General features: G+C 31.1%; 1 protein-coding gene across 1 annotated transcript in view; it reads left to right on the forward strand.

Annotated features, from left to right (window-relative positions):
• The window catches only part of LOC129235164 (transformation/transcription domain-associated protein-like), a 140,060-nt gene that overhangs the window by 24,435 nt on the left and 91,862 nt on the right, over nt 1–23,763 (forward strand). Inside the window, exons 16-32 of the mRNA XM_054868854.1 lie at nt 934–991; nt 3,075–3,128; nt 3,218–3,256; nt 4,360–4,456; nt 7,020–7,114; nt 7,192–7,357; nt 8,516–8,682; nt 9,989–10,189; nt 12,551–12,640; nt 12,719–12,870; nt 14,167–14,267; nt 15,562–15,833; nt 16,744–16,829; nt 17,978–18,118; nt 19,140–19,290; nt 20,323–20,521; nt 21,301–21,590. Of these exons, the coding sequence (XP_054724829.1) occupies nt 934–991; nt 3,075–3,128; nt 3,218–3,256; nt 4,360–4,456; nt 7,020–7,114; nt 7,192–7,357; nt 8,516–8,682; nt 9,989–10,189; nt 12,551–12,640; nt 12,719–12,870; nt 14,167–14,267; nt 15,562–15,833; nt 16,744–16,829; nt 17,978–18,118; nt 19,140–19,290; nt 20,323–20,521; nt 21,301–21,590 (2,359 nt within the window). The remainder of the gene's footprint in view (nt 1–933; nt 992–3,074; nt 3,129–3,217; nt 3,257–4,359; nt 4,457–7,019; nt 7,115–7,191; nt 7,358–8,515; nt 8,683–9,988; nt 10,190–12,550; nt 12,641–12,718; nt 12,871–14,166; nt 14,268–15,561; nt 15,834–16,743; nt 16,830–17,977; nt 18,119–19,139; nt 19,291–20,322; nt 20,522–21,300; nt 21,591–23,763) is intronic.

Here is a 23,763-nt window from a genome sequence, read left to right on the forward strand (position 1 = left end):
AATAATTTTAATAGAATGCAACTACTAAATTCACGAAAATTTGTAGAATAAAGCTAAAAACTTCTTTTAGTTGATTGGGAAAGTTGTCGCCAAGGAAAGTAAACAAGAAAATATTTCACTAACAACTGACAATTTTTCAATATATTGCTTCCTTTTTTGCATCGTATTTATTTGATTACTTTGTGTTGTAGACAGTGACGCTTGATTTACATTACTTCCCACGTATCTTTTCATATTTATGCAGAACACATTATTCAGTTATACAGTTTTTTAGAATACTTTATTGTGACAGCCATTGCGTTACTAAGAAACTTCTATGATAGCGGATGGGAAAATTTAAAGTAAGTTTCTGTTTAAGTATGAGTTTATGATAGTTAAAGTTTAAATTTTTCATATGTTTATTTCGTTATAATATTGATAACTAAGTCATTATTTTTCAAATCTAATAACTCTTTAAAAATTATGCGGATATGATACAATGTATTAAATTTTGGTTGCTGTAATCTTGTTGTTCCCTATGTTCTTTCTTATGTATTTGCTCAACTTAAAGTACGAAAGAGCATTAACTTGGAAAATAAACTTTTGATTTCTCCTTTGATCTATGTTAATATTTTTGGTGAACTAATGTTCTCAAAATAATAGCTGTTGTGTTTTACGGGACTTAAAAATAAAGCGATTTTCATCGCGAAATCTCCTCTCCCTCGGCATTTTTGGGTCAAGTGACGAAAACAGTGATTGGGCTTTCTATATAGGAGGTGGTGTTAGATCCCTCTCAAACCTCAAGGGGAGCCCCCAAATCAACTGCAGCACTGGTTTAAACATGTTAAAAAATATTCTGTTTATGGAGGAATTATTCTCCCACACTTTTTTTGTATAGACAATTGTTGCATTTGACCTTCCTGACTTTATAAAAAAAATTACCATGTTTTTCAGAGTTCAAAGTGTTCGATCAAAGGAAGAAAAAGAGGTTTTGGAGCATTTAGCTGGAGTGGTATGAACAGTTTCTGTATTGCAGTTTAATTTATATTTTACTTAAATATTAATTATTCAAAATAATGTTATTGTAACCAATTTTTTCATGTCAATGGTCAGAAATTTAAATTTTTGGCTTCTTTGCTAACCTCATTTTATAAGGATATTAAACTTTTTGAAAGGTTTTTCACTTTTTCAAGACAAAAGGTGTAATGAGTCTTTTGCAGTGTCTCGTATTTCTCCTGTTCTAAATTGTATTTTCCAATGTATCTCCAGTAGGGTGCATCTTAATTTTGAAGATGTTATTTTTTTCATGAGGCACCCTGTCATTTTGTTCCTTTGGATGAAAAAAAAAATTCATATATCTTTAAAAAAAAAATTGAATAAAATTTAGAGGTTGCTACCATTGTTGCAAAATTTGAAATCTTCCTTTTTTATTCTTTTTGCATCTATTATTATAATATTTATTTATGTTATCTTTTTGTCATTAATTTGAATTAGTAATAAACTAGATTGTTACTGACTTTGAAATTATTTTATATTTTATTAAATCATGTTAATTAACTGTAGCTACAATCAACTCTTAACTAACTGTTGGTTAGCAACTCAAAGAAACACAAGTTGTCAATTAAGATCTCAAAAAGAAAATTAAGAGTTCTATTTCAATAATCAAAAACAAAATTATTGAAATCCATCATTAGATTATTTGCTTGACCTTGCTCTTGCTGATGATACTTTACGCAAGACTTCACTTCCAGGTGAGAAATTATTTCTGACTGAAAGAAAACTAGGTCTCTATTTAAAAAGCAACAGAACTTGCGTGAAAAGAAGAAATTTTGAAAGAAAGAAAATCATAAAGAATATGACTCAACTGTAGTGAAAGCAGTTTTTTTTAGCTTCTATTGTAACTGAATGTACTTTGACTGATTCTGAAGAACAAGAATTTGCAGTCAAGTTTATCTAAATTTGGTCTTTTGTTGTTGAAAAGCATTTTCGAAGAAGGAAACTGTTGCTTCAAGTAATTTTATTTGACATCTATGTGTCATTTCTGAAGAGACAAACTCTAAATTGGTCTTTCTTAAAGAAACCTAAAAGAACAACTCCTCCAATGTAACACTGAACAGCAGATGTTGTAGAACTAAAACCAAAGGGGAAAAAAATAGAGGATTTGATTACTAACATTCATTTTTCACCATAAAGATCTTTTCATTAAGTTTCTTTGAAGAGATATTATCAAATAGTTTGGATGATGAGAAAGCAATCAGAAAAAGGCTTGTATATTTCACATTACTAGAAACAAAGGGGAAAAATTACAATATTGATGAATGTAAAAGACTGAAATTGTAAACCAATGATATGAATGGCATAGTGGAACTTTTGCATGATTTTTGTTTGACATTATTACACTGCATAGCAACCATGAAATGCTTATAATTTTTTTGTACGTATAGGAAATAAGTATTTCGGTTATGTTTCTACCCTAACCAACCCAATTTCATGTTAATGTCAAATATTCCAATAGAAAATTGGGAATATATTTTTACTCTATTTTTCATAATGAACGTAATTTTAATCGCTGGTAGCAACCTCTAAATTTTGTTCAAATTCTATGAAACTTTTAAGTAGGTGTTTTTTCATCAAAAGGAAGCAATTAAAGGGGTGCCCCATAAGAAATTTAAAGTTTTTTTAAAAAAGTGCATTATAAGCTGCACCCTAACTCCAGCCAACCTTGGTTTAATAAATGTTGAACCTCAAATAATTTGATGCTATTTGTATAGTATTTAAGCTTCCTAATGACAGATTTTCAATTCTTCTCTTACCACTGATGTAAGGAACAATTGTTTCAGAAATCAGTCTGCCATTTTTTAGTGATTTTTATTTGGCAATTTACGTTGCTTTTCCATTTTACTGGTGCAATATGACAAAATATCTGCGAAAGTAAATTCTTATATTTTTATAATACTGAAGGAAAAACTTAATTCTTTTTCACACATAAGAACAACTGCTCATGAAAAGAAAGCAGTTCAGATGCATGTAAAAACAAATTTGAAATGATATGCCTTAATTTTATCAATAATATTTTTTTTTTTTTTTTTTTGTAGTATACCATGATGCATCCTCTTACATTTCGTGAAGTGTTCTCAACTACTATTGATGTAAGTTTTCAAATTTTTCTTTTTTAAGTTATAATTTTTTCCCACAAGTATTTAATTTTAATTATAATTATTTATTTTATCTTTTGCAGTTTGTTGTTGATCGCATATCTAAGAATGTGGCTCTTCAAGTAAGATATAAATTACACATGCATTTCAATGAGTTTTTAAAAATGTATATTGCTACATTAGATAGATTATTAATGATACAATTTTTATGATAAATAACTGATCCATTCTAAAAGTAAATTACATGAATAAGAAAAAAAGCTTTTATGTTACATCTCTGCTTTTTTAAAAGTATGTTGTAGATCAGAAGAAACTCTGTAGAAATGTTCTTTACTAGCAGTCGCTTCCCATATTTTGAATTTCTTTTCCCCCTGTGAAAGTTGTGATATTGTAAATTTGTCTTTTAGCTGCATTGACTGTAAAATGCTTTCCTTTTCCGTTTTGAATTGATGTACTTTTTGAATATAAGGCAATTATTTTTGAAATTTAGGACCAAACATTACTAAATTATGTTATAATGAATAAAATCAATAAACGTATGTTATCATTCTTAAAAATTTAAAGAATTGGGTTGTTTGATATCGCTTAAAAGGCTAAAAATAAAATAAATCTGTTTTCAGGAGTATTAAGTTTGATACATTGCAACCATTTTAAAGCGAAACAATGTCAGCCAGTTACTGTATCAAGTGTCGGTCAGTTACCGAGGAATTTTCGGTGTTCTGGATGTAAACTTCCAATTCTACTTATTCAGCATTTAAATACTCTTGATGTAGGCAGAGAATATGAATTTTGGAAAATTTCCATATATAATTTTTATGCTGAGGGGAGAAAAGTTCATTTTTTATGGTAACTGACTGACATTCAAAATGATTGTTTCTGAATGAAACACTATCAAGATAGTTTTTTGATATAAGCTTCCATTATAAAATTGTATTATCAGTAAAACAAAATACACTAACATGTTTTCCTTTTAGTTAGAATTTATTTTAGAAAAAAATTTGACTACTACATGCCAAATTTTCCCCAAACAATCCGGAAAGGACATAGGCATTTGTTACGGCTTATTTTCAATACGAAAATTATAAATTACTTAGTACACTTTCAAAATATATATTTCAAGCTTTTAAATGATATACAATACTTATAGTTTTGTTAATATTGTAATTTTGATGCTCAGGTTGACATTTTTGTGGAATTGCCCATCTAATAAATATATTTTTTCCAGATTTTAGCTAACTCTTTTTTGGCCAATACTAATACTTCACCTATATTTGCCACAATATTAGTTGAATATCTTCTAAAAAGAATGGAGGAAATGGGATGTAAGTATAAATCAAAATACTTGAATTTGTTTTGAATGATGTTATTAGTTCTCTTAAAGAAATTAAGTTTTTGCCTTAAATTCTTGTTTATGTAGTTAAAACTTATTAAAATGTGATATATGTACCATTTAGCTCAACTCCATCCTAAAAAATTTTATTTTCAGCAAACTGAGTTGAGTAGGGTGGGGCAAATTTCATTTTTGGCCCAATTTCAAATTTTAAGTTCTATAGCTACAAAATGCCATTTTTTTTTTCCAGAAATTAAAAATATTAGAAATGAAAATGATCAGGGGAAGAAACTGAAAAAGAAATGTATTATTTCGCAAATAGGTTTTTGGATCAAAATGACTCTTTTAGGTGCGCCTACACATTTCTTGAAAAAATGTTAATTATTGGTTCCATCAAAGAAGAATTAGTGAACGAATTGCGACAATTTGTCCCCTTGAATTCGAAACCAGTGAATTAAATGTATTCTGCCACTCTAGGCCTCTGACTCCAGTATTACTTCTTTAGCAAACAAAAATGCTTTTATTCAAAATATGCTGTGTGTGTTTTGCGTTCTTTTTAATTAACTACTTAAAAAAATGCAAAAGAAAGGTCAATTAAAAAGTAATAAATAAAAAAATATAATAAATTCATCCTTTTGGGGGTGGGAGGCAACATGCCCCCTTGCCGCCCCACTCCTAAAATCTGCTACTGTACACAGAACAGAATTAGTATATATTACGGTCAGTTTGTAAAAATGTGTAAAAGTGAAAATTTTAATGTGTTTTCATTTAATGTATGTGTGTATATGTGAACATGTAAAATATCTTGTAGCAAATTTTGAGAATATAAAACTTTCAGTTTAAAATATTTTGATTTGTAAAAAAGAAAAAAAAATTATGTCACCAAATTTAATTTTGCAGTTTACAAAAATTGTTTTAATTAAAATTAATGGCTGATTGATTATTTGACTAGTTTTTAGATAATTTTAGCTCTTCTGAACAAAGAAAGTTACTTTTTTTCGAACAGTAAAAAGTTTAGGCACATTTTTGAAGGAAAAAAGTAACATGGATTGCATGTATCTTTGTTTGGCTTCATTTTTTGTTTTCTAAGAAAATGTTGTTCTTAAATACGTTTTATTTCAAAGAAAATCTTTCCCCCCCCCCCCCCCCAATATTTACAGAAAAAAAAAAGAAAAACAATTCCGCCGCCTGAAAATTTCCTGAAGTTTTAAATCTCTAAGAAATACTAAAATAAAAAAGATGGTGAAACAAAGCAAAAAAATATCAGCATCAATTCCTTAGCTTTGATATCGTTCGGGGAATTTAAAATAATACTTATTTTCTACTGTTTGGGTAATTGTTGGAATTGTTATGAAAAAAAAATCGTATATTTAATCTAAGTAGGTTTGTATAGATTTCTAAAGCCAAAGTTTTGGTTTAAAAAAAACTCTCTCTAGAGCAGCTATCAACAGCATGTTTCAAAAAAGATACACTTCTAATTAAACTCCATTCATTATTATTATTAACCACAGCCTTCTCCTGCCAATTTGCTGGGAAAACTGGCAGCCGATTTTAGTTAGCCTTTGCTCCACATGCTTGCTAAAACATACTGCTTTTCTCGCATTACTGTTGCAGTAGAAGATGCTTCTTTATTATTTTTTCCAATGTTGACAAGAATAAAATTGGCAAATTTTTATTAAATATCTATTAAAGGAAGTTATCTACCTGCATATCTGCAAATGTTAAAACTTTACAAAAGTTCATTTCACAGAATAAAATCATGAATTGGTACTTAATGAAAGTTCTGGTCATTTATGTAACAGAAACTCATTTAAAATATCCAAGATTATGAGAAAAATATTTCAAAGTAAAAGGTTCTTGATCTCCTGCCAAAATATTCTTAGAATACTGAACTTTTAAGAAATAGAAATTGAGCTTCTTGCTTTATTGTTGACATGAAGTAGTAAGTGGAACAAAATCATGTAATACGTAACTCATCTTATTGAAATATTTTTTAAAAGAATCATTGGATTAAAAAAAGTACAATTTCGACCCTCGTTAATCACAATTTACTAAGCAATTACCCTTAAAATTCCTGGTTCTTCTATTGAGTATACTTGACTCCCTCTAAGGATGGTTTTGTTATCAGCAGGGGAAAATTTGCTGCCTTCGTGACAATGGGCTTTGCTGCCTTTCAGAAGCATCTGCTTGAAGAGCCTGTGTACGAATGTTAAAAGAACAAGTTTATTTAAGAAAAGGTCTGTGGTGTGTGTGACATACTTTTGTATGCCTAGATTAAAGTTTATAAAATGAGACTCGTTCTATTTCTCAAACAAGCAATTCATTTGCTGTATACTGTTATCTTGTTACTGTGTTGCAATTTACTTTTATGCCATATTGGGGCAAACCTAACCTGGCAACTTACTGAACACTGCACAGATCATAATCACCGCTTTACTATGCTGTCAGGCTAGGTTTGCCGCAACTGTACATCTTTAGTTTCTTCCAAAGAGCTGTATTTACTCATAGTATTTTGATTGTTTTTCATCTATTTCTATTTGACTTTTTTTTCTCAGCTAACATGGAACGATCCAATTTGTACCTAAAACTCTTCAAGCTAGTTTTTGGATCGGTTTCACTGTTTCCGGCTGAGAATGAACAGATGTTAAAGGTAAAGTTTCAAGAATTAAAAATCTTTTTTAGCTAAAGCCAGGACTCTGACTAAATATATTTTTTCATGTTTTATAGCCATACCTTCATCAGATTGTCAACCGATCTATGGAATTGGCTTTAAGTGCGAAAGAACCATACAATTATTTTCTTCTCTTGCGAGCCTTATTTCGTTCTATTGGCGGAGGAAGTCATGATTTATTGTACCAGGAATTCCTGCCTCTTCTCCCTAATTTATTACAAGGTAATTCTTAAAAGAAGTCCTACCCCAAAATTAGCTAAAAGTATGCTTTTGCATAAATATAGTTTAAAAAGCTACTGCATATAAGGTTGATGGTGCTAAATCACTTTATAGGAGACTTGTGCCAGTTTACTTAATGACATACTGAGTAATGGTTTCGATAAAAATTTACATATGAGTAAAATTAGGAACTGCCTAAGCACATGTCCTTTCATAACATTTTAGTTTGGAATATTGAGTATATCAATCCCAAAAATTCAACCTAATTCTATCAAGTTTCAAGGATTCACAGATGTTTTGCCACAAAACATTTGCAAGAACATAGAATTCAAATGTTGTGACATGAATGGAGTTTAACTGACCATAAGAACAGGGTTTGTACGCTCCTTTAAAACTCCTCCAATACTAACAATACTACCAAAGTAATTTTGTGCATTTATTTTTTTCGATTTACAAATTGATCATAGTTAGTTCATAAAAGTTGAAGGTGAAAATTTTATTAGAAGACTAAGACATTTCATAAGTGAAGTAAAACATGCTTAAATGGTGCTTGGCTATTTTTTCAAGTTTTATGATTATTGTTTTTTCCTCCACCACACTCTCAGCAGCAAAAGTCAAGTTGTCTAATTATTATTTAAATATTTAAAACTACATAAGTAAATGTACTACATTAAGTGATTGCGTTAAAAAAAACCAATTGTTTAGTTAATTGCAGTTATGATATCGTAAAAAGGGTCATCCACAAATGATGTCATGCTTTGAGGAGAAGACGGGCTCATGAAATTGTGACAAGGGGAAGAGAGAGGGTGACAAAAAGTGACATCACACAGTTATTGTAACAATATGTTTGTAAAAAATATGACATGACAAGAGAAGTTTGGGGTGAAGCGTGACACTTTGTGATAAAGGGTGCTGATGGTCAAATATATTGAAAAAAGTGTGACATCATTTAATGACACTCCATTAGTACTCCTTCAAAATTTCATTTTACTCCTTCAAAACTCCTTCATTTTATTTCTGAAACTGAGTACGAACTCTGAAGAATTTCTGTGATCTTTACACTTTTCCATTTAGTTGGTGTGACAATAAGCATATGTGCTCAAAATGTAATCTCCTTTGTTTTTATAACTATAAAATAGTTTTGATTTTTTTCTCTTGTAGGTTTAAATAGTTTACAAAGTGGTCTTCATAAACAGCATATGAAAGATTTATTTGTTGAATTGTGCTTAACAGTTCCTGTAAGATTGAGTTCCTTGTTGCCTTATCTCCCAATGTTGATGGATCCACTTGTTTCTGCTTTAAATGGTTCTCAGACATTAGTGAGTCAGGTGAGTATTTATTCCTTTAATTTAATGTAAAAATGGATTAAAACTTTGAAATTGTTGAAAATCTTTATGTACTTAATACTTATATCAAGATGATGCTTCACTGTAATAATAAAACTAAGGACTCTGGCTTCTGCTTGCTGTTCTCACCAAGTTGTCTACAGCCACTAGGCAGCTTGCATTGGCTGTTAGAATTATTTTAATTTACAGCCCTTACCTGTAAGTTTTTACTTATATTAGAATGTCAGTTTTCTCACTGTCATAGATGATAAAAGGAAGGCGTTGCTTCCAGCAAGAACTTTAAATGCATGATACGTATATTAGTATGATATGAAATAAATATGAGAATTGTGTTGGCTAGTATGTTGTCGCTACAGAAGTTGTAGCCTTGTATGTTATTTTGTTTATATTTTGTGTAAAATAACGTTTAAAAAAGAAAGCAGTCTAAAGTTTACTCAAGGAACTGATATTCGATATCAGGGCACGTGTTTGAAGTGTTTGAGTTAACTAATCTAGCAGAAATATTCCTATGTTAAGCACCTGCTAGTCTTATTGGGTTTAATGCCAGGGAGCCTTGCTCCCTTGTGCATTTTCCAAGTGGGCTGTGCCCACTAAATAGTAGCCTTCGGCGGCTGTTTGGCGTTGAATATTATGTTAAATTTAGAGTTGCATCAGCAATATCTCGCCAAAATTTTGTGCTAACTTAGATGTCAACCCATAAGAGTCCTATTTGAAGTATTGGTTAAGTAGAGGAGCAGATTTAGTACATCTACTAGAATTCTATTTTTTATGCCTCTCCCCTTCTCTTAAATTTTTTTTTTCCATATATGTCTGAATTTCTTATATTCCATGACTGACAGCTATTTTGTTAGCCATAAACGTTTGCTTGTGAAATTTTGGAAAAAAAGCACATGTAAAAGGCTTTTATTAATCCTTAATTGGTATTATCATTTCTTTCTCTCTTTTTTTTGGGGGGGGGGGAGGGGGTGGTACTTTTCGAAAATTTTGAAGTGCAGAACTTACATGGGATTCAATATTTAAAAAAAATAACAAAAAAGTTAATAGCTGAATTTTGGTAGAGTACATGCAGAAGTAGAATTTTGGTGAACAACTTTTACCCAGTACCATCTTCAAACTATGGTGGCACAGACCCAATTGTTTAGCTGTATGATAACATGTATTTCCTTTGTTTTGGAAGTGCAACAAATTTGCTCTCTATACTAATTTTGATATTGTTAAATTTTCATTATTAAGATAGTATAATGAATTGTAGCTCCCTAATGTACAGCAATATCAAATGTATTTTTAGGGTTTACGAACTCTAGAACTCTGTGTAGATAATTTGCAACCGGATTTCCTCTATGACCACATTCAGCCCGTCCGAGCCGAGTTGATGCAAGCTTTATGGAGGACATTGAGGAATCCTACTGATCAAACAGCTCAAGTTGCCTTCCGAGTTCTGGGAAAATTTGGAGGAGGCAACAGAAAAATGATGGTTGAACCACAGAGGGTAATAAATATTATTATTTTTAAAAGAACTGGATAGTAAGAATTTCATAAAGTATGCTTTACAGTTCTATGTAAAAGAATAGCCTGTGCCTTCATCTCTACCTTATTGTCTGTCATTTCTATTAACCAATAATCGGGCACATATTGTCGCCTCAGAGCAACAGTAAGATATCTTAGTGTTATTTCTGGTATTAGGTATCTTGCTTTTGCTCCGAGGCTATATCTGAGGCCCATAGGCTATCTTTTACTTCAGTTTCTTGGAGGCACGTCACATCAGGATTATTTTAGTTAATGAATTTTATTTAGACTATTTTAGAATGATACAGATCCTATATACCCTTGCAGTTTTAAGAAAAAAAAATGCATTCTAGAGCCTTCTCTAAACTTCTTATATTCATTCAAGTGCCTTCTTCTTATTTCTTGCAAACCCAGTATATGAAATAGTGTATTTTGCTCTTCAACAGGGTGGCGACAGATCGGGGAAATCAGGGAGATCAGGGAAAAGTCGGGGAACTTTATTAATCAGGGAAAAGTCAGGGAAATATCAGGGAATTCTGAAAAGATAACAAAAAAATCAGGGAAAATTGATTTTGTGAAGAAAAATTTTTTTTTTTTTTGCTTTACAAAATTAAGTACTCTAATTCCCTACGCATTTTCCGCCAATTATCTGTTCAAAAAAAAAAAAGGAAAATAAATGAGGTGCGATTATACACTGCCGCATATTTGTGCATCTTTTTTACTAAACGTCAAAGTATTGAATCTTACTTAACCACAGGATGAACTTCCTAAGATTACTTCTGTGTTTGTTAGGTTGTTTATTTTACCTAGCTTGAAATTCCCTTATATGCTTTCAATGCTACGTAATATAAACAACCATACAGGCAAAGAGGAAGTCTTCATTAATACCTTAACTCCTTTGCCTTTATTTCATTGTCTCGAAGTAATTAGTGTACTGTAATCACGATTTCAAGAAGAAATCTTCGGTTTTTGAATTAAGACTTTAAAAGCTTAAAAGTTATTACTTCTTCGCATTTTTAATTTAATTGCTTAGAATTGAACTTTCAATTAAAAAAACTTCGTTTTTTGCCGTTATACTATTTGTTGTCACCGCAGATTATAAAGGTTTTCTTTTCTTCAGACTTATGGGATTCTTTAATTTTATAACCAAGTTGTATTCTTCTTTTATATATTTTGAAATTAAATAGTTGCTTTTTTTTCCCCTTGCATTTCAAAGTTGTTTGTTACAAAAGCAATCGAAGATTTTTTTTTCGTTACATACTGAAATCATTTGAAATAAAGTTAACTTGTGTACTTAAGTAAATATCTTTATTTTTTTATTGTTAAAATGCTGTATTCATTCATTAAAACCTATGTTTTTGATTAGAGAAAAGATCCCTATGAATGGATGTCAAATGGTTTCATCTGTTTTGCATAAATATGTCAATTAGTTATATAAGAACAACTACATTACTTCAATTCTTTCACTATTACTTGTTATTCTTGCAACAATTATTATACTGTTTGAAAACTTAGTTCAAAATAATTTCAATTACTTTTTAGTTCTATCATAAATACACGTGTTTTTAAGAGTAATTTTAATAGTTTCTTAAAATTCTTATGCTAAGTGGTTTCTGGAAGTAAAGTTTTTTTTTTAATTTTCTATAATCTTTCCATGTAGAAAAATTTAATATACTATTTTGTAGGGATTTTTCCCCCAAAAAAAATTGACTTGATATGTTTTTTAAAACCATTTTATTAAAAAAGTAGCATCTTTTTAAAATATCTTTAGTTCGGCAACTTTACACAACTTAAAACGTTTAAACTACTGCATTTTATACAAAGAAAGAAAACATTATCATTGGTAACATAAATCAGGGAAATTTGGTGAACCTAATCTGGGAAAAGTCAGGGAACTTTTTTTCACAGTTTCTGTCGCCACCCTGTTCAAGTACTTTATTTTATTGACTCAATTATTTTGCTTTATGTGGTTTATCGAACTAATTGAACTCTGCTATCGTAATCGTAGTGACGTCAGCCACTGACGTCAGTGGGGGAAAAACATCCTCTCGGAACAGAACAGATTGGAACGAACTCCGGAGACATGACATGCGCATTGGCGACACACTCTGTCTTGTATATAGTATTGTGTATATATAGTAAATGTAGCAATTAGAATAGTAAAGTCTAGTATTATAATGTCTGAATGATCAATAACTCATTACATGTCCCTGCGATCATGGGTTCTATAAAAGGGACCATAGCACTTTAAGCTTTATTATTTTCATTCTTTTAGAAAAAGTTGTCAGAATTCAGCTCAAATCACAGTTACAAATTCATAAAAGCATTTTTTCCCCCTTTTCAGTTGGAATATAATTCACGTGAAAGTATAGGACCTTGTATTTCCATCTATTTTCAAGAGCAAAAAACTAATGTATCACTACCAATTGGAAAAGTAAGTCTTCCTTAAGTTTTCATACAGCTCCAAAGCTTTTATTTCTGTGAAAACAATATTTTTCTCTTTATTTTATAGGTAATAGAAACAGCCTTTAATGCCCTAAAGACCAGTACTACTGATGCATTTTACCGCAGGCAATGTTGGGAAGTGATCCAAGGATTTCTTGCAGCCAATATAGAACAAGATGATGAGAAACATAATGTTCACCAGTTATTTCTTCATCCCAGGTAACGAGAAAAAAAAAAGTTTTTAGATGTTCTATTTTATTGGGTTTCAGTTTTAAAAGATGAATTTTAAAGTTTTATGATAATATTGTGCTATTAGTGGTTATCTTACTGTCGAAATTGTAAATGTAATAGCACAAAACAGGTGTATTATAGTGCATGCTTGTCATATTAGGGAATTTTTATTGGATGCCAAAATGTTTGAGAGATCAGTAACAAGAAATAATAAGTAAATAAAACGGCTGGAAGAATTCGTAAATTGTCACAAAATGAATGCTATTGCATTCGTTTCTAGTCTTTCACTTTTGAAAGACTAAAAACAGTCTAGCAGAGAACAACTCTGCCGCATGTATTACCCTTGGAAGAAAAAAACAATCGTAACAGCCTAATGTTAATTCTTGCAATTAATATAATAAATCGAAAAGGGTTTCTTAAATCATTGAGTAGTTAATTTAAATTATAACTATTGTTAAAACTGCATATTTTTTTGTTTTTCGAGTTGTTTGATAAATATTTATTTTGAGATTGTTTATCACAAATAAACAATAGATAGTATGTACTTGAAACAAATTATTGGTACTCAAATTTTAATTTCATTCAATTTTCTTGAAATTTGGCGTTTTGATAATGTTTTTTGCCCTCATCACTGGCATACGACTTAAACGCAAATTTCTGTTGTGTATTTGATATCTTTCAAGTATACAAAGTTAGTTTTTTTATACTTTGTTCCGTGTAGGTTTTTTTTTTTTAATTTGTTAACTACAAGGTATCATGATATTCTACAGTTACTGTTCGCCTAGCAATCTGTTTCCTTATAAGGTTTGAAGACCCTAAATCACCTTAACTTTACTGTGTGATATTGTTAAAAATATTTTTAAAATTATTTAATTTGTCATTTCTTTTTTTTTTTTTAATATTAAATCTTTCATGTGCCAAAACATTTTCAATTTGTTTTATCATAATTGAATTACTATGGCTGCATTAAAACCATGTTCTTAATTAATGCATTTTTATATCCTCCCAAAATTTAACCAACTTCTTTGGAACATTTTATGTGTTTTTGTTGTGTTATGTGAATTATATTCTCTATCTCTAAAAGAATGTTTTAAAACAAAAGATAATTTAGAATTTTGAAAATCTGTTATAAAAAGTTGGGTATTTTTTGGCCAAGGCATGACAAAGACAGTGGGATGTCACAATATATCTTGTTCTAATTTTTGCTTCAAATATTTATTTGTGTAAATATTACTGCAAAATCAATGTACTAAATTGTGAGGTGCTTTATTTTTCTGTTTTTAGTTTTACAACAGGTGTAATACCACCACAGCAAGGCCCATATTATCTCTGTCCAGATGCGGAGTCGCGAAAAATTCACGAAATGGCACTGACAGGGATGTTCGGTGAGAGCAGTTTAGTTGAATATTTCAATTTCAAATAGACAGCATTTTATTTACAGTTGATGTATCATTTTTAGGTGTTTACAATTGTTAACTTTTTGTACCTGATTATTATTTTTAAGTTCCATCATCAGTAACATTTGTTAGGTGTTTCAATTTCATTTATCATTGCACCATTAATTTTATTTTAAAACCTGAAAAAACTGAACAGTTAACTGGTTTTTTTTTTTTTTTTTTGACATTCTAAACTTAAAAAGATTTAGTGTTTTAAGAATTTCTACTGTGTACTTTAATGATTAAGAATTCAAATTATATGATGAAAGCTTTTATCAACTTCCACAAAAATACCTTTATTGTGGCTGGTAGCTTTTAAATTGAAATTTAAAATGTTTTGATACACTTTGCTTTTTGTTTGACCTAAACAACATTATGTCATCTGCAGGCGGACTTTCACGTCACCCTACTAATTTTAAATATAGTTTTGAAGAAATGATAATCTATAAAAATAAAACAGAATATGTATGAATGTATGTGTATGTTCTTTATCCAAATCCACAGTTTGCGCCGGATCTCGACCAAATTAGGTCCTTGGGCACCCGAGAAGGAACATAGGGGTTTTTTTAATGCTATAAAAGAACCAAACCATTAAAATTGTAATTTTGAAGCCCGAAAATGGCATAAAATGGCTCTTTCTACTCGAAATACTTATCCGATCAGCTCGATTTCTCCGCCATTCAAAAGCTCGTGAAAAACACCCAGAGATTTCCTTCATTTCCTTCGAATTTCAAAAAAAAAAAGGCCGTAAGATCACCGGGAAAAAATTAAAAAGCACTGCTGTGCCTAATGGAACAGAAATTTTAAACCGGAAAATTATTTTTTGCGCAATCTTATTTTAAATTAACGTTCAGAAGGTTGCAACTTTTTTTTTCTCTGTTGTGACTAAATAAAATGTTATTTTTGTTTCGAGGTAAAAATTTTACCCTTTCATTATTTGGGGCAGGGGGGAGGGAGATTCATCTTTTTTTTTTTTTAAGGATTTTAGTTGTGTTTATGGAAGGTTGCGTTTAATTTTTCAGGAACTTCTGATTTGCCATTTTCTTTCTTTGAGAATGATTATTCTGACGGGAAATGTTACAGTATTTTTTTTTCTCTAATTGAAGCCCGATTGTTGAACATGCGTCACTTGACATGACTTATTTTCGAGGTAGACCGTGCGAAGCCAGGCAATGCAGCTAGTATTTATTTTTATTTTATTTGTGTAAATTATGAAGAATTGAATCCATTTGTCTCTTTACAGTTGCTGCTGCTATTAAAGAACTTCGACCTGTTGTTGTCCCATTCATGATTGCTCTAGTAAGACATTATACTTTTGTGGCTATCAGCCAACAAGCTGGGCCCTTTGTAAGCAGTCAGAGACAAGTGAAACCACAGGGGATGGATCCTTTGGTTTTGGTCGATGCAACTGCAGCCGTTATGGGTCATGAAGAAAAAGAATTATGCAAGCCAGGCAACTTAGCGATGGTCATCTGCATAGAAACAGCACAAACTATTCTTCATTCAAAGCAGAGAGTATGTTCCTTATCTTGTTAGAGGATGATTAATATATCAATTTATAAGGTACTGAAAAATTATGTTAAATAGGAAAATTGTTTTCAATAAACAATTAAACGGATGCCAAACTAGAATGGTCAGGAGATTTCTGTAATTTTAGTGCGGAGATAAAGAGGTGATTTGCACAAGAAACAAAACGAATTGGGGGGGGGGGGAGCCCTCTTACATTCTTCATAGCATTGTTGTGCAGAATGAGACATATCCATCAAACCCAAGTACAAAACATCTTGGCTTTATTAGTCATAGTTCAGTAATATCTCTACAAAATTTCCTTTTAAAAAGGAATGCATAATAAGTTAAACTTCGTGGCTTTTTTTTTTTTTTTTTTGAGAATCCTTTTGGGCGAGAATGTATTGTATTTGATTGTTTGAGAAAATATTGCTTTATTAAATGAATATTTTGCATTATAAGTAAGATCCTGAAACATAGTGATGTGTTTGTATAAATATATTTTAAATTAAATTGTATCAAAAATGTCTAAACATATATAATTCAGAAATGTATGGTAATGGTATGTAAATGTGTCTTGAAACTGGCCACGGTTAACCAAAATTCCCCCTGAGAAATGAACTTTTTATAATAAGTGAAAGTAATTGTAGATAAAAATCAAAATATATCCATGTTTCCATGCAGTTCAGAAAAATAACGTAGTATCATGGTTTATAAGTAGTCTTCTTTGCCACCATCTGTTTTACTATATCTGAAACAAAGTTTCTCTAAAGTTAAAATAGTTTTCTTTTTCTTCGTAATGGTTAATTTTGATATTATTTGCATAAGTTACCTACAATATAGTGGGTACATACATTTTCATTGATGTCATGTGTTACATTTTACCATTTTTTGAAACCTGATTCAATTTTCATTTCAGGCTTGTTCATTGCCAATAATAGAATATTTAGCTGAAAAAATGTGTGCTCTTTGTTATGATAGAGCTTGGTATGCAAAACTTGGAGGGTAAGAATGTTTTCTATATACCCCGCCCCCCTTTTAAAAACACTTTCTAACAACTTATACAAATATTTTTCAAAAATCACATTAAGTTTCCAGACTTCAGATTATATAAACCAATGAAGTATAGATCTTCAAATAAATTCAAAAAACAAATAAAAATATTTAAATTTATGTAGAAAACTAATGTAAGTAAATACCTGTAAAAATTTTTTACTCTTATGTTTTCTTGTTATATACATATACAATGGTGGTCAAAAAAAAACTGCACTATGTGCAGAAATTCATGTGTTTACAAATTTCTCTCGAGAATAAGATCAAATGTTCTGTAACTTTTGTCATACAAAAGGTATGCTTCAGCTGGCAAGTTTCAATAAAAATTATATCACCCAAACATTTAGAGAACTAGCAAAAAATTGAAGAAACCAAAGTTATTTTTTTTATCATCCATCATTGTAAATAGCATGGAATGAGCTGTAAATTTCAGTAATTAGTTGACTTACTATGTAAGATTTTCATGAAAGTATCACATATATTCGCAAAGGCATAAGCATTTCTTTTAAAATATTAATTTTGCTTGCATGTTTTTAGCTCATAAAACAGTTTTCCGTCCTGGCTTATCAAATTTTCAGAAAGCTTGGCAGCTAGCAAGAGAATCATTATACTAAAGTTTGAAATTAAAATTTCAAAAATTTGATGAAATATGACCATTTAAAGCAATATCTCACTGCACATTCGTGAAAAGTAGCAATTTATAACTTTTAATACTTCATAGCCAAACAGATTGGTATCCTTTTTAAAAAAATCCAGTTGAGTATCATAAAAACTTAAAACTATATCTGCGACTGTATGAGCCACATTTCAGTTCTTCTCGGAGAGGCAACGAATCATACGCGAACGTGTTCATAAATTTGCAACACTTGCGTCTACAATCGTTTGGTGTGTAATTTGTGATAAAAACAGATTAAGTTCTTGTCAATGTAGTTAACTTTGAATCTTATCTTTTTGTAAATAAAATGTCTTGATTAAAAAATAAAGAACAATTTTTGGAAATATTAACTTTACAGTATTCCAAAACTAAATTTTATTACTTTTTGCCAATAACAAGTTATATTTCATATGAGATCAGTTGCTCATACGTTCTGTATTTTCAGGTGCTTTGCTATAAAAACATTGTTGGAAAAATGTCACCCCAGATGGATTTATTCCCATATGTACTCTTTTCTTAAAGCTTTGCTTTTTGTAATGATGGATCTGACTGGAGAAGTTTCCAGTGGAGCAGTAGATATGGCTAAGTAAAAAAAAACTGATCATTTTGTTTTGAAATTGTAAATAAAAGTGCAGATATGAAAGTACGCACTAGTAATACACTTTTTTATTATTAACAATTATAAAATATTTCATTCAGAAAAATAATAAATATAACTCTAGATTCTAAATTGGATATTTTTTTTTTTCAAAAAATAAAGTAATAACAAAGTAATTTTAGTATGATAAAGTATAAAATTTGAATTCAGTTCAGTATATGTTGCAGGGGGGGGGGGGGGGGGGGGGGGTTAGTGACATAGTGATAATTGACCCGATGTTGCAAAGGAGAGACTGCTACAAGATTGATAATTTTCTGTTCCACAATCTGATAAAAACTGCGAGGCTAATAGAAACCTTGTTTATGTGCACATATAATTTATTTCAAATTGTCTTGTTAATTTTTCCTTTAAACATTTACATGATTTGGCACGTGTTTACAGATAATAATTAATGTAATATTTAGTCAGTTAAAATGAAGAGCTCTCATGACCTAAAAAACTGTCATAGTTGTATTGGAGAACAAAAACATAAACTCTTCTTATAAATGACTTTAAACTGTTGTTACGCTATGACCTGACAATTAGTCATTTCAATTCAAATTCAAATGAGTGTTTAGTATCAAGACCATGACTAATGTGTGCTGCCATCTTAATCTGCTGATTTCAATGACAAAAATTGTCTATAATGTCAGTGTGTAAATCATTTGGTCAAGCATTATGAAGCCAGAAGCATTTTCATAATAATCCATCCTCATATTTTACAATATTGGAAAGAAATGTGGGACTTTTTAAGGAAATTAACAAAAGCTAAAACCCTCAAGAGTAAATTTTATGCCAGAGAAAATGTTTTAAAATGTATAGTTTAGTAAGGAAATCCTAGCCATTTTTTTTCTCTAACTTGGTAAATTTTGTTATCAAATATTCTGATAGTATTTTTTGTGAACTGGTTTTATTTATTTGATTGCACATATGCTAACTGAAGATTTGAAGCCTCCTTATTTTCTTTCAGAAACAATTTAGAATTGATGTTGAAGAATTATTGCAAACCTTGTAAAACTAATGATTTGACATTAGTTGAGGTCCAGAAAAAAGCCATTAGTGAATTAGTTCAAGAACTTGTCCGACAGTTAACTCAGCCAAATAATTGCGTGAGAGAGCAGGTGTGTAAAATGGTTCTGTAATGATTTTTTTAAGTACAATATTTACATTATGTCCAGCATTTTAAATCACTCTCGGTAGCTTTCTGTGTAACTTTAAATAATTTCTATCAGTTTATGTAGCTTTGTAGCTTTGATTCTAAATAGTTTTTTTATTAATTGGAGGTTAATAATTTAGAATAGCAGTTTGATTAAAAACATATTTTTTCTATTTTAAATGTCATACATAACTATCAATTACCTTTGGCACAGTAGTCTTCCTCCCCCCTCCCCCCAGGGGAAAAATGTTACCTGGTTGCTTTATAATTAAGACGCGATATAAAATGATGGAGATCTAATTATCAATTGCCTTGTTTTTGATTTATGCACAGTTGAAAATTAGCATATGATACGTTGGACGTAGTGTATCAGATATAACTACAAAAAAAAAAAAGTCATATGCCCTTTAGTTAATTAAAGATGAATTCAAACTCGTTATACACAAATTTGTTATTGTAATTGTTAAACTAATAAGCAAAGTTTGTAATCAGGACTAAGAAATTGTCGGTGAAGGAACTGTTTAAATTACTTTTAAAATTGGTATCATCGGTTTAAACTGAATTAAGGTGACAGTCTAGAGTACATATTTTGAAGATATGTTTGAGGTAATTTTCAAGGAATACTAATAATATGTAACATATAATGTATAAAGAGTTCTGAATTTCAGCTGACAGTTTCACGGATTTTTTTTTTGTATAATTTATTTTTGTAATCAATATAAACATGACATTTATATATGCAGTGTTTTTTCTTTTTCCCCAGTTTATTTAAACATACGTCATTCAAGTAATTTTTCTAATCTTTCTCAAAATTAAAAAATAATGCTGTTTTTCTTTTCACCGACTCAGATTATTTTGAGATTTTTGATTGTTTTGATCAATTATTTTGAAAACAACCTAACACTCAGTGTCAAATTATATGCAAGTATATGTTTTTATTGAATTATTTTATTGGATTAAAGCATTTAAGCTGATTCTCTTCTGCTCTTTTATATAGGCAATGCATTCATTGAAAGTGATTGCAGAAGTTGGAAATACCACTATTACTCAAATTATTGAACCTCACAAAGATTTACTTGCTGATTATGTGCCTCTTAGAAAACATATTCTTCGTCATCAGCCGGTTCTCTGTCAAATTGGATTACTGGATGGCAATACATTTTGCATTACTTTAGAGCCTCGTCTTTTTTCTTATGGTATATTTTCAAAAAATTAAACTAATACTTTTTTGTACTAATATCATCATAGAAAAAACTTTATTTGAGTAAAACTTAAAAGAAAAAAACTTAATCTTTACCCTATTTTTTAATTCGACATTTTTTTAAAATTCAACTTAATAAAATAATGTGCAGCAGTATTTTGATTTTGTTCAGTTATAGCCTATTAAGGCTCTTATGCCATAAAAACAAATAGAACCGAGCAGACATAAATTTTTAAGAAATATTCAAAGGTGACATGGTTAAAACAAAAGTTTCAAAAAGTCAGAGGTATAATTTATTGAAAAATGTTTTCAGCGTTTTGTATTGGTTAAATTGGCATGTTAGCATCCTAAAATTAAAAATAAAGTAACAACCTATAAATAACTTTCTTTTCCAGTCTTTTAAAGAAAAGTATTGTCTGCATTCGTTCTTTGAAACCTTCAAACTTGTCACTTTTACTTTTCTTAATTTTTGATGCTCTTTCATTCTAATAAATATGGATAGCTTGCTGTTAAGTACAAACTCAAAGATGCTCATTAATGTTCAGTGTACCTTACGGTGATATTGATATTTTTACCTAATGCTAATTGATTTATTCAATAATTTTTTGTTCTTTGCTCCTGATAATTGATAATATCCAAAGAATGTTAGGGAATGTATTGGGGTATGATAGATTTGTCAACTGTCGACCCCCAACCTTTTCTTGAAAATTTCCTGTGTGTGCCACTGCTCGTTTAACATATTTTTTCTTTGCTAAGTAACTGATTTATTTTTAGATTTAAACATTGCTGATCATAAACAGTTTTTTGATGAGCTGATGATGCTGTCTGAGCATGATGACGCAGCGCTATTGAAACTGCCTTGTTACAAATCACTCACCAATCTGATACCCATCCGCAAAGCTATGCTGAGACTCCTTTCAGCTTGCTGCTACATGCCAGATAAGAGGAATGATATTTTCCAGCTTTTATATAAAGCTCTAAGTTCTAATGTGCCAGAGTTACAGGAAGTGGGCTATTTATGTATTAAGGATATCATATCAAAATATGAAATTGATATTGATATGGTAAGAAATATTTATAGTGGAGTTATTCAATCATAAATATTAACATATCAAAAAGTGAAATGCATACTGTGCTGTATTATTCAAAAAATATTTTTTCCTTATGGGCTGTCTGTAAATGTTGTCACTTTTTTAAACAAGTTTGACCGCCTCCCTCCCTTTGTCAAAGTGTCGCACTTCACCTTGCCCTCTCTACTTATCACTTATCACACTTTTTCATAAACATATTGTTGTTACAAAATGCCATGTCACATCTAGTTTATCTGACACTTGCTTTTCAGTCGACACCTGTTGAACATTTAGCTTTCCTTCAAGGACCTTTTCCCGTACAAAGAAATGTCTTATTTCAATGTGTTTTGTCCGTCGATGGTACTCTGGGTTGTGTGAAAGCTTTACAGCTGCACTATTGTCCACTTGAAGTGTTGGCACTTCCCTTAGGTTGACAATACCTTGGAAGAGTCTGCGGAGCCAAATCACTTCTTTGGCTGCTTCTGATGCTGCTATTATTTCAGCTTCAGTGGTTGAGGTAGCAACAACGGCTTGTCTTTGACTACGCCAAGAGATAGCTCCTCCAGCATAAATCATTACATATCCGGAAGTTGATTTGCCTGTTACAGTGCATCCTCCATAGTCTGAGTCACTATAACACAGAAGCACGCCCTTCTTAACAGTTTCACGATATGTAATTCCATAGTTTACTGTAGCAACTAAGTAGCGAAACACTCTTTTTACTCTTACTATATCTTCTGCAGATGGGTTTTCAAGGGATCTTGACAGAAATCCTACACTGTAGGCTAAATCTGGCCTGGTTCCTACCATGAGGTACATTAGAGCACCAACAGCCTGTCTGTATGGAAAATCAATCATTGTACTAGATTCTTGTAATCCAGAGTCTTTCAACATTGGTGTAGCGACAGGTTTGCAATTTTCAAATCCGAAACGCTGAAGGATTCTTCTTGTGTATCCCTTCTGACTAACCGTAATTGAATGGTCATTATTGCGATTGATCTCCAGGCCTAAAAAGCAGGACACTTCTCCCTCTGAGATCTTGAATTTTTCTTTTAATTTTCGTAAGAATGTTTCAGCATCTTCTTGGTTAGTTGCTGCAACTAGGCCATCATCTACATATAAAACTATGAGCAATTTGCCCTTCTTGCTTTCCCTGATGTACAAGCATGGGTCAGCTTCGCTTGCTTTGAAGTTCAGATCTGTAAGGAACTGTCCGAAACATTTATTCCAGCAACGTGGTGATTGTTTCAGGCCGTACAAGCTATGCTTAAGTTTGCAGACTTTCTCTGTGCCGTCTTCAAAACCTTCTGGTTGCTGCATAAAAATTGTTTCTTCTAGGTTTCCATACAAAAATGCTGTTGAAACATCAAATTGTGTCAAATGCATTTTCTCTTCAGCTGCCATGCTTAGTACTGCACGTATTGTTGCCAACTTTGCTACAGGGCTAAACGTTTCGTTGTAATCAACTCCTTGACGTTGAGTGAAACCTTCTTGGTGATGGGGTCACCAAGACAAGCGTCATGTTAGAAGCATTCTCGAAAAAGAATTAGGCATTAGTGTAAACCTAGACAAAGAACTTTGCGAGCCTTGTGTTTATGGCAAAGCACACAGATTATCCTTTTCTTCTGAAACGACTCTTCAAAAGGTCCACAAACATCAGCCGTAATAAGCTCACCTGGCTCAGAGACCTTTTTTCTAGTGCCAAAGGATAATCTGTGTGCTTTGCCATAAACACAAGGCTCGCAAAGTTCTTTGTCTAGGTTTACACTAATGCCTAATTCTTTTTCGAGAATGCTTCTAACATGACGCTTGTCTTGGTGACCCCATCTCTCGTGATATAGCTGTAATAAGGAGCTGTCCACTTCAGCAGTATGCACTTCTATCGCCTTTTCAGGTAAGATGGGCTCAATTATCTGCTTTGAATAAAGAACCATTGATGCGCCGAGATCCATAAAGCACTACTTCTTTGTGGAGTTTTAACCAGCACTCTGTGGGGGTAGACAAAAATGTACTTTCCTGATTTCTGTCTTGTGCAGCGAGTACAGAAAATAAATTCCGACTAACTTGTGGAACGTACCACACATCTTTTAGAAAAACTTCTTGACATTTTCCATTTACTGTAGTTTTTATCTTGATAGTACCTTTCCCTAGTGCTTCTAATGTTTCA

This window comes from Uloborus diversus, chromosome 2, assembly GCF_026930045.1.
Source record: "Uloborus diversus isolate 005 chromosome 2, Udiv.v.3.1, whole genome shotgun sequence".
In the NCBI taxonomy this organism is placed as follows: domain Eukaryota; kingdom Metazoa; phylum Arthropoda; class Arachnida; order Araneae; family Uloboridae; genus Uloborus; species Uloborus diversus.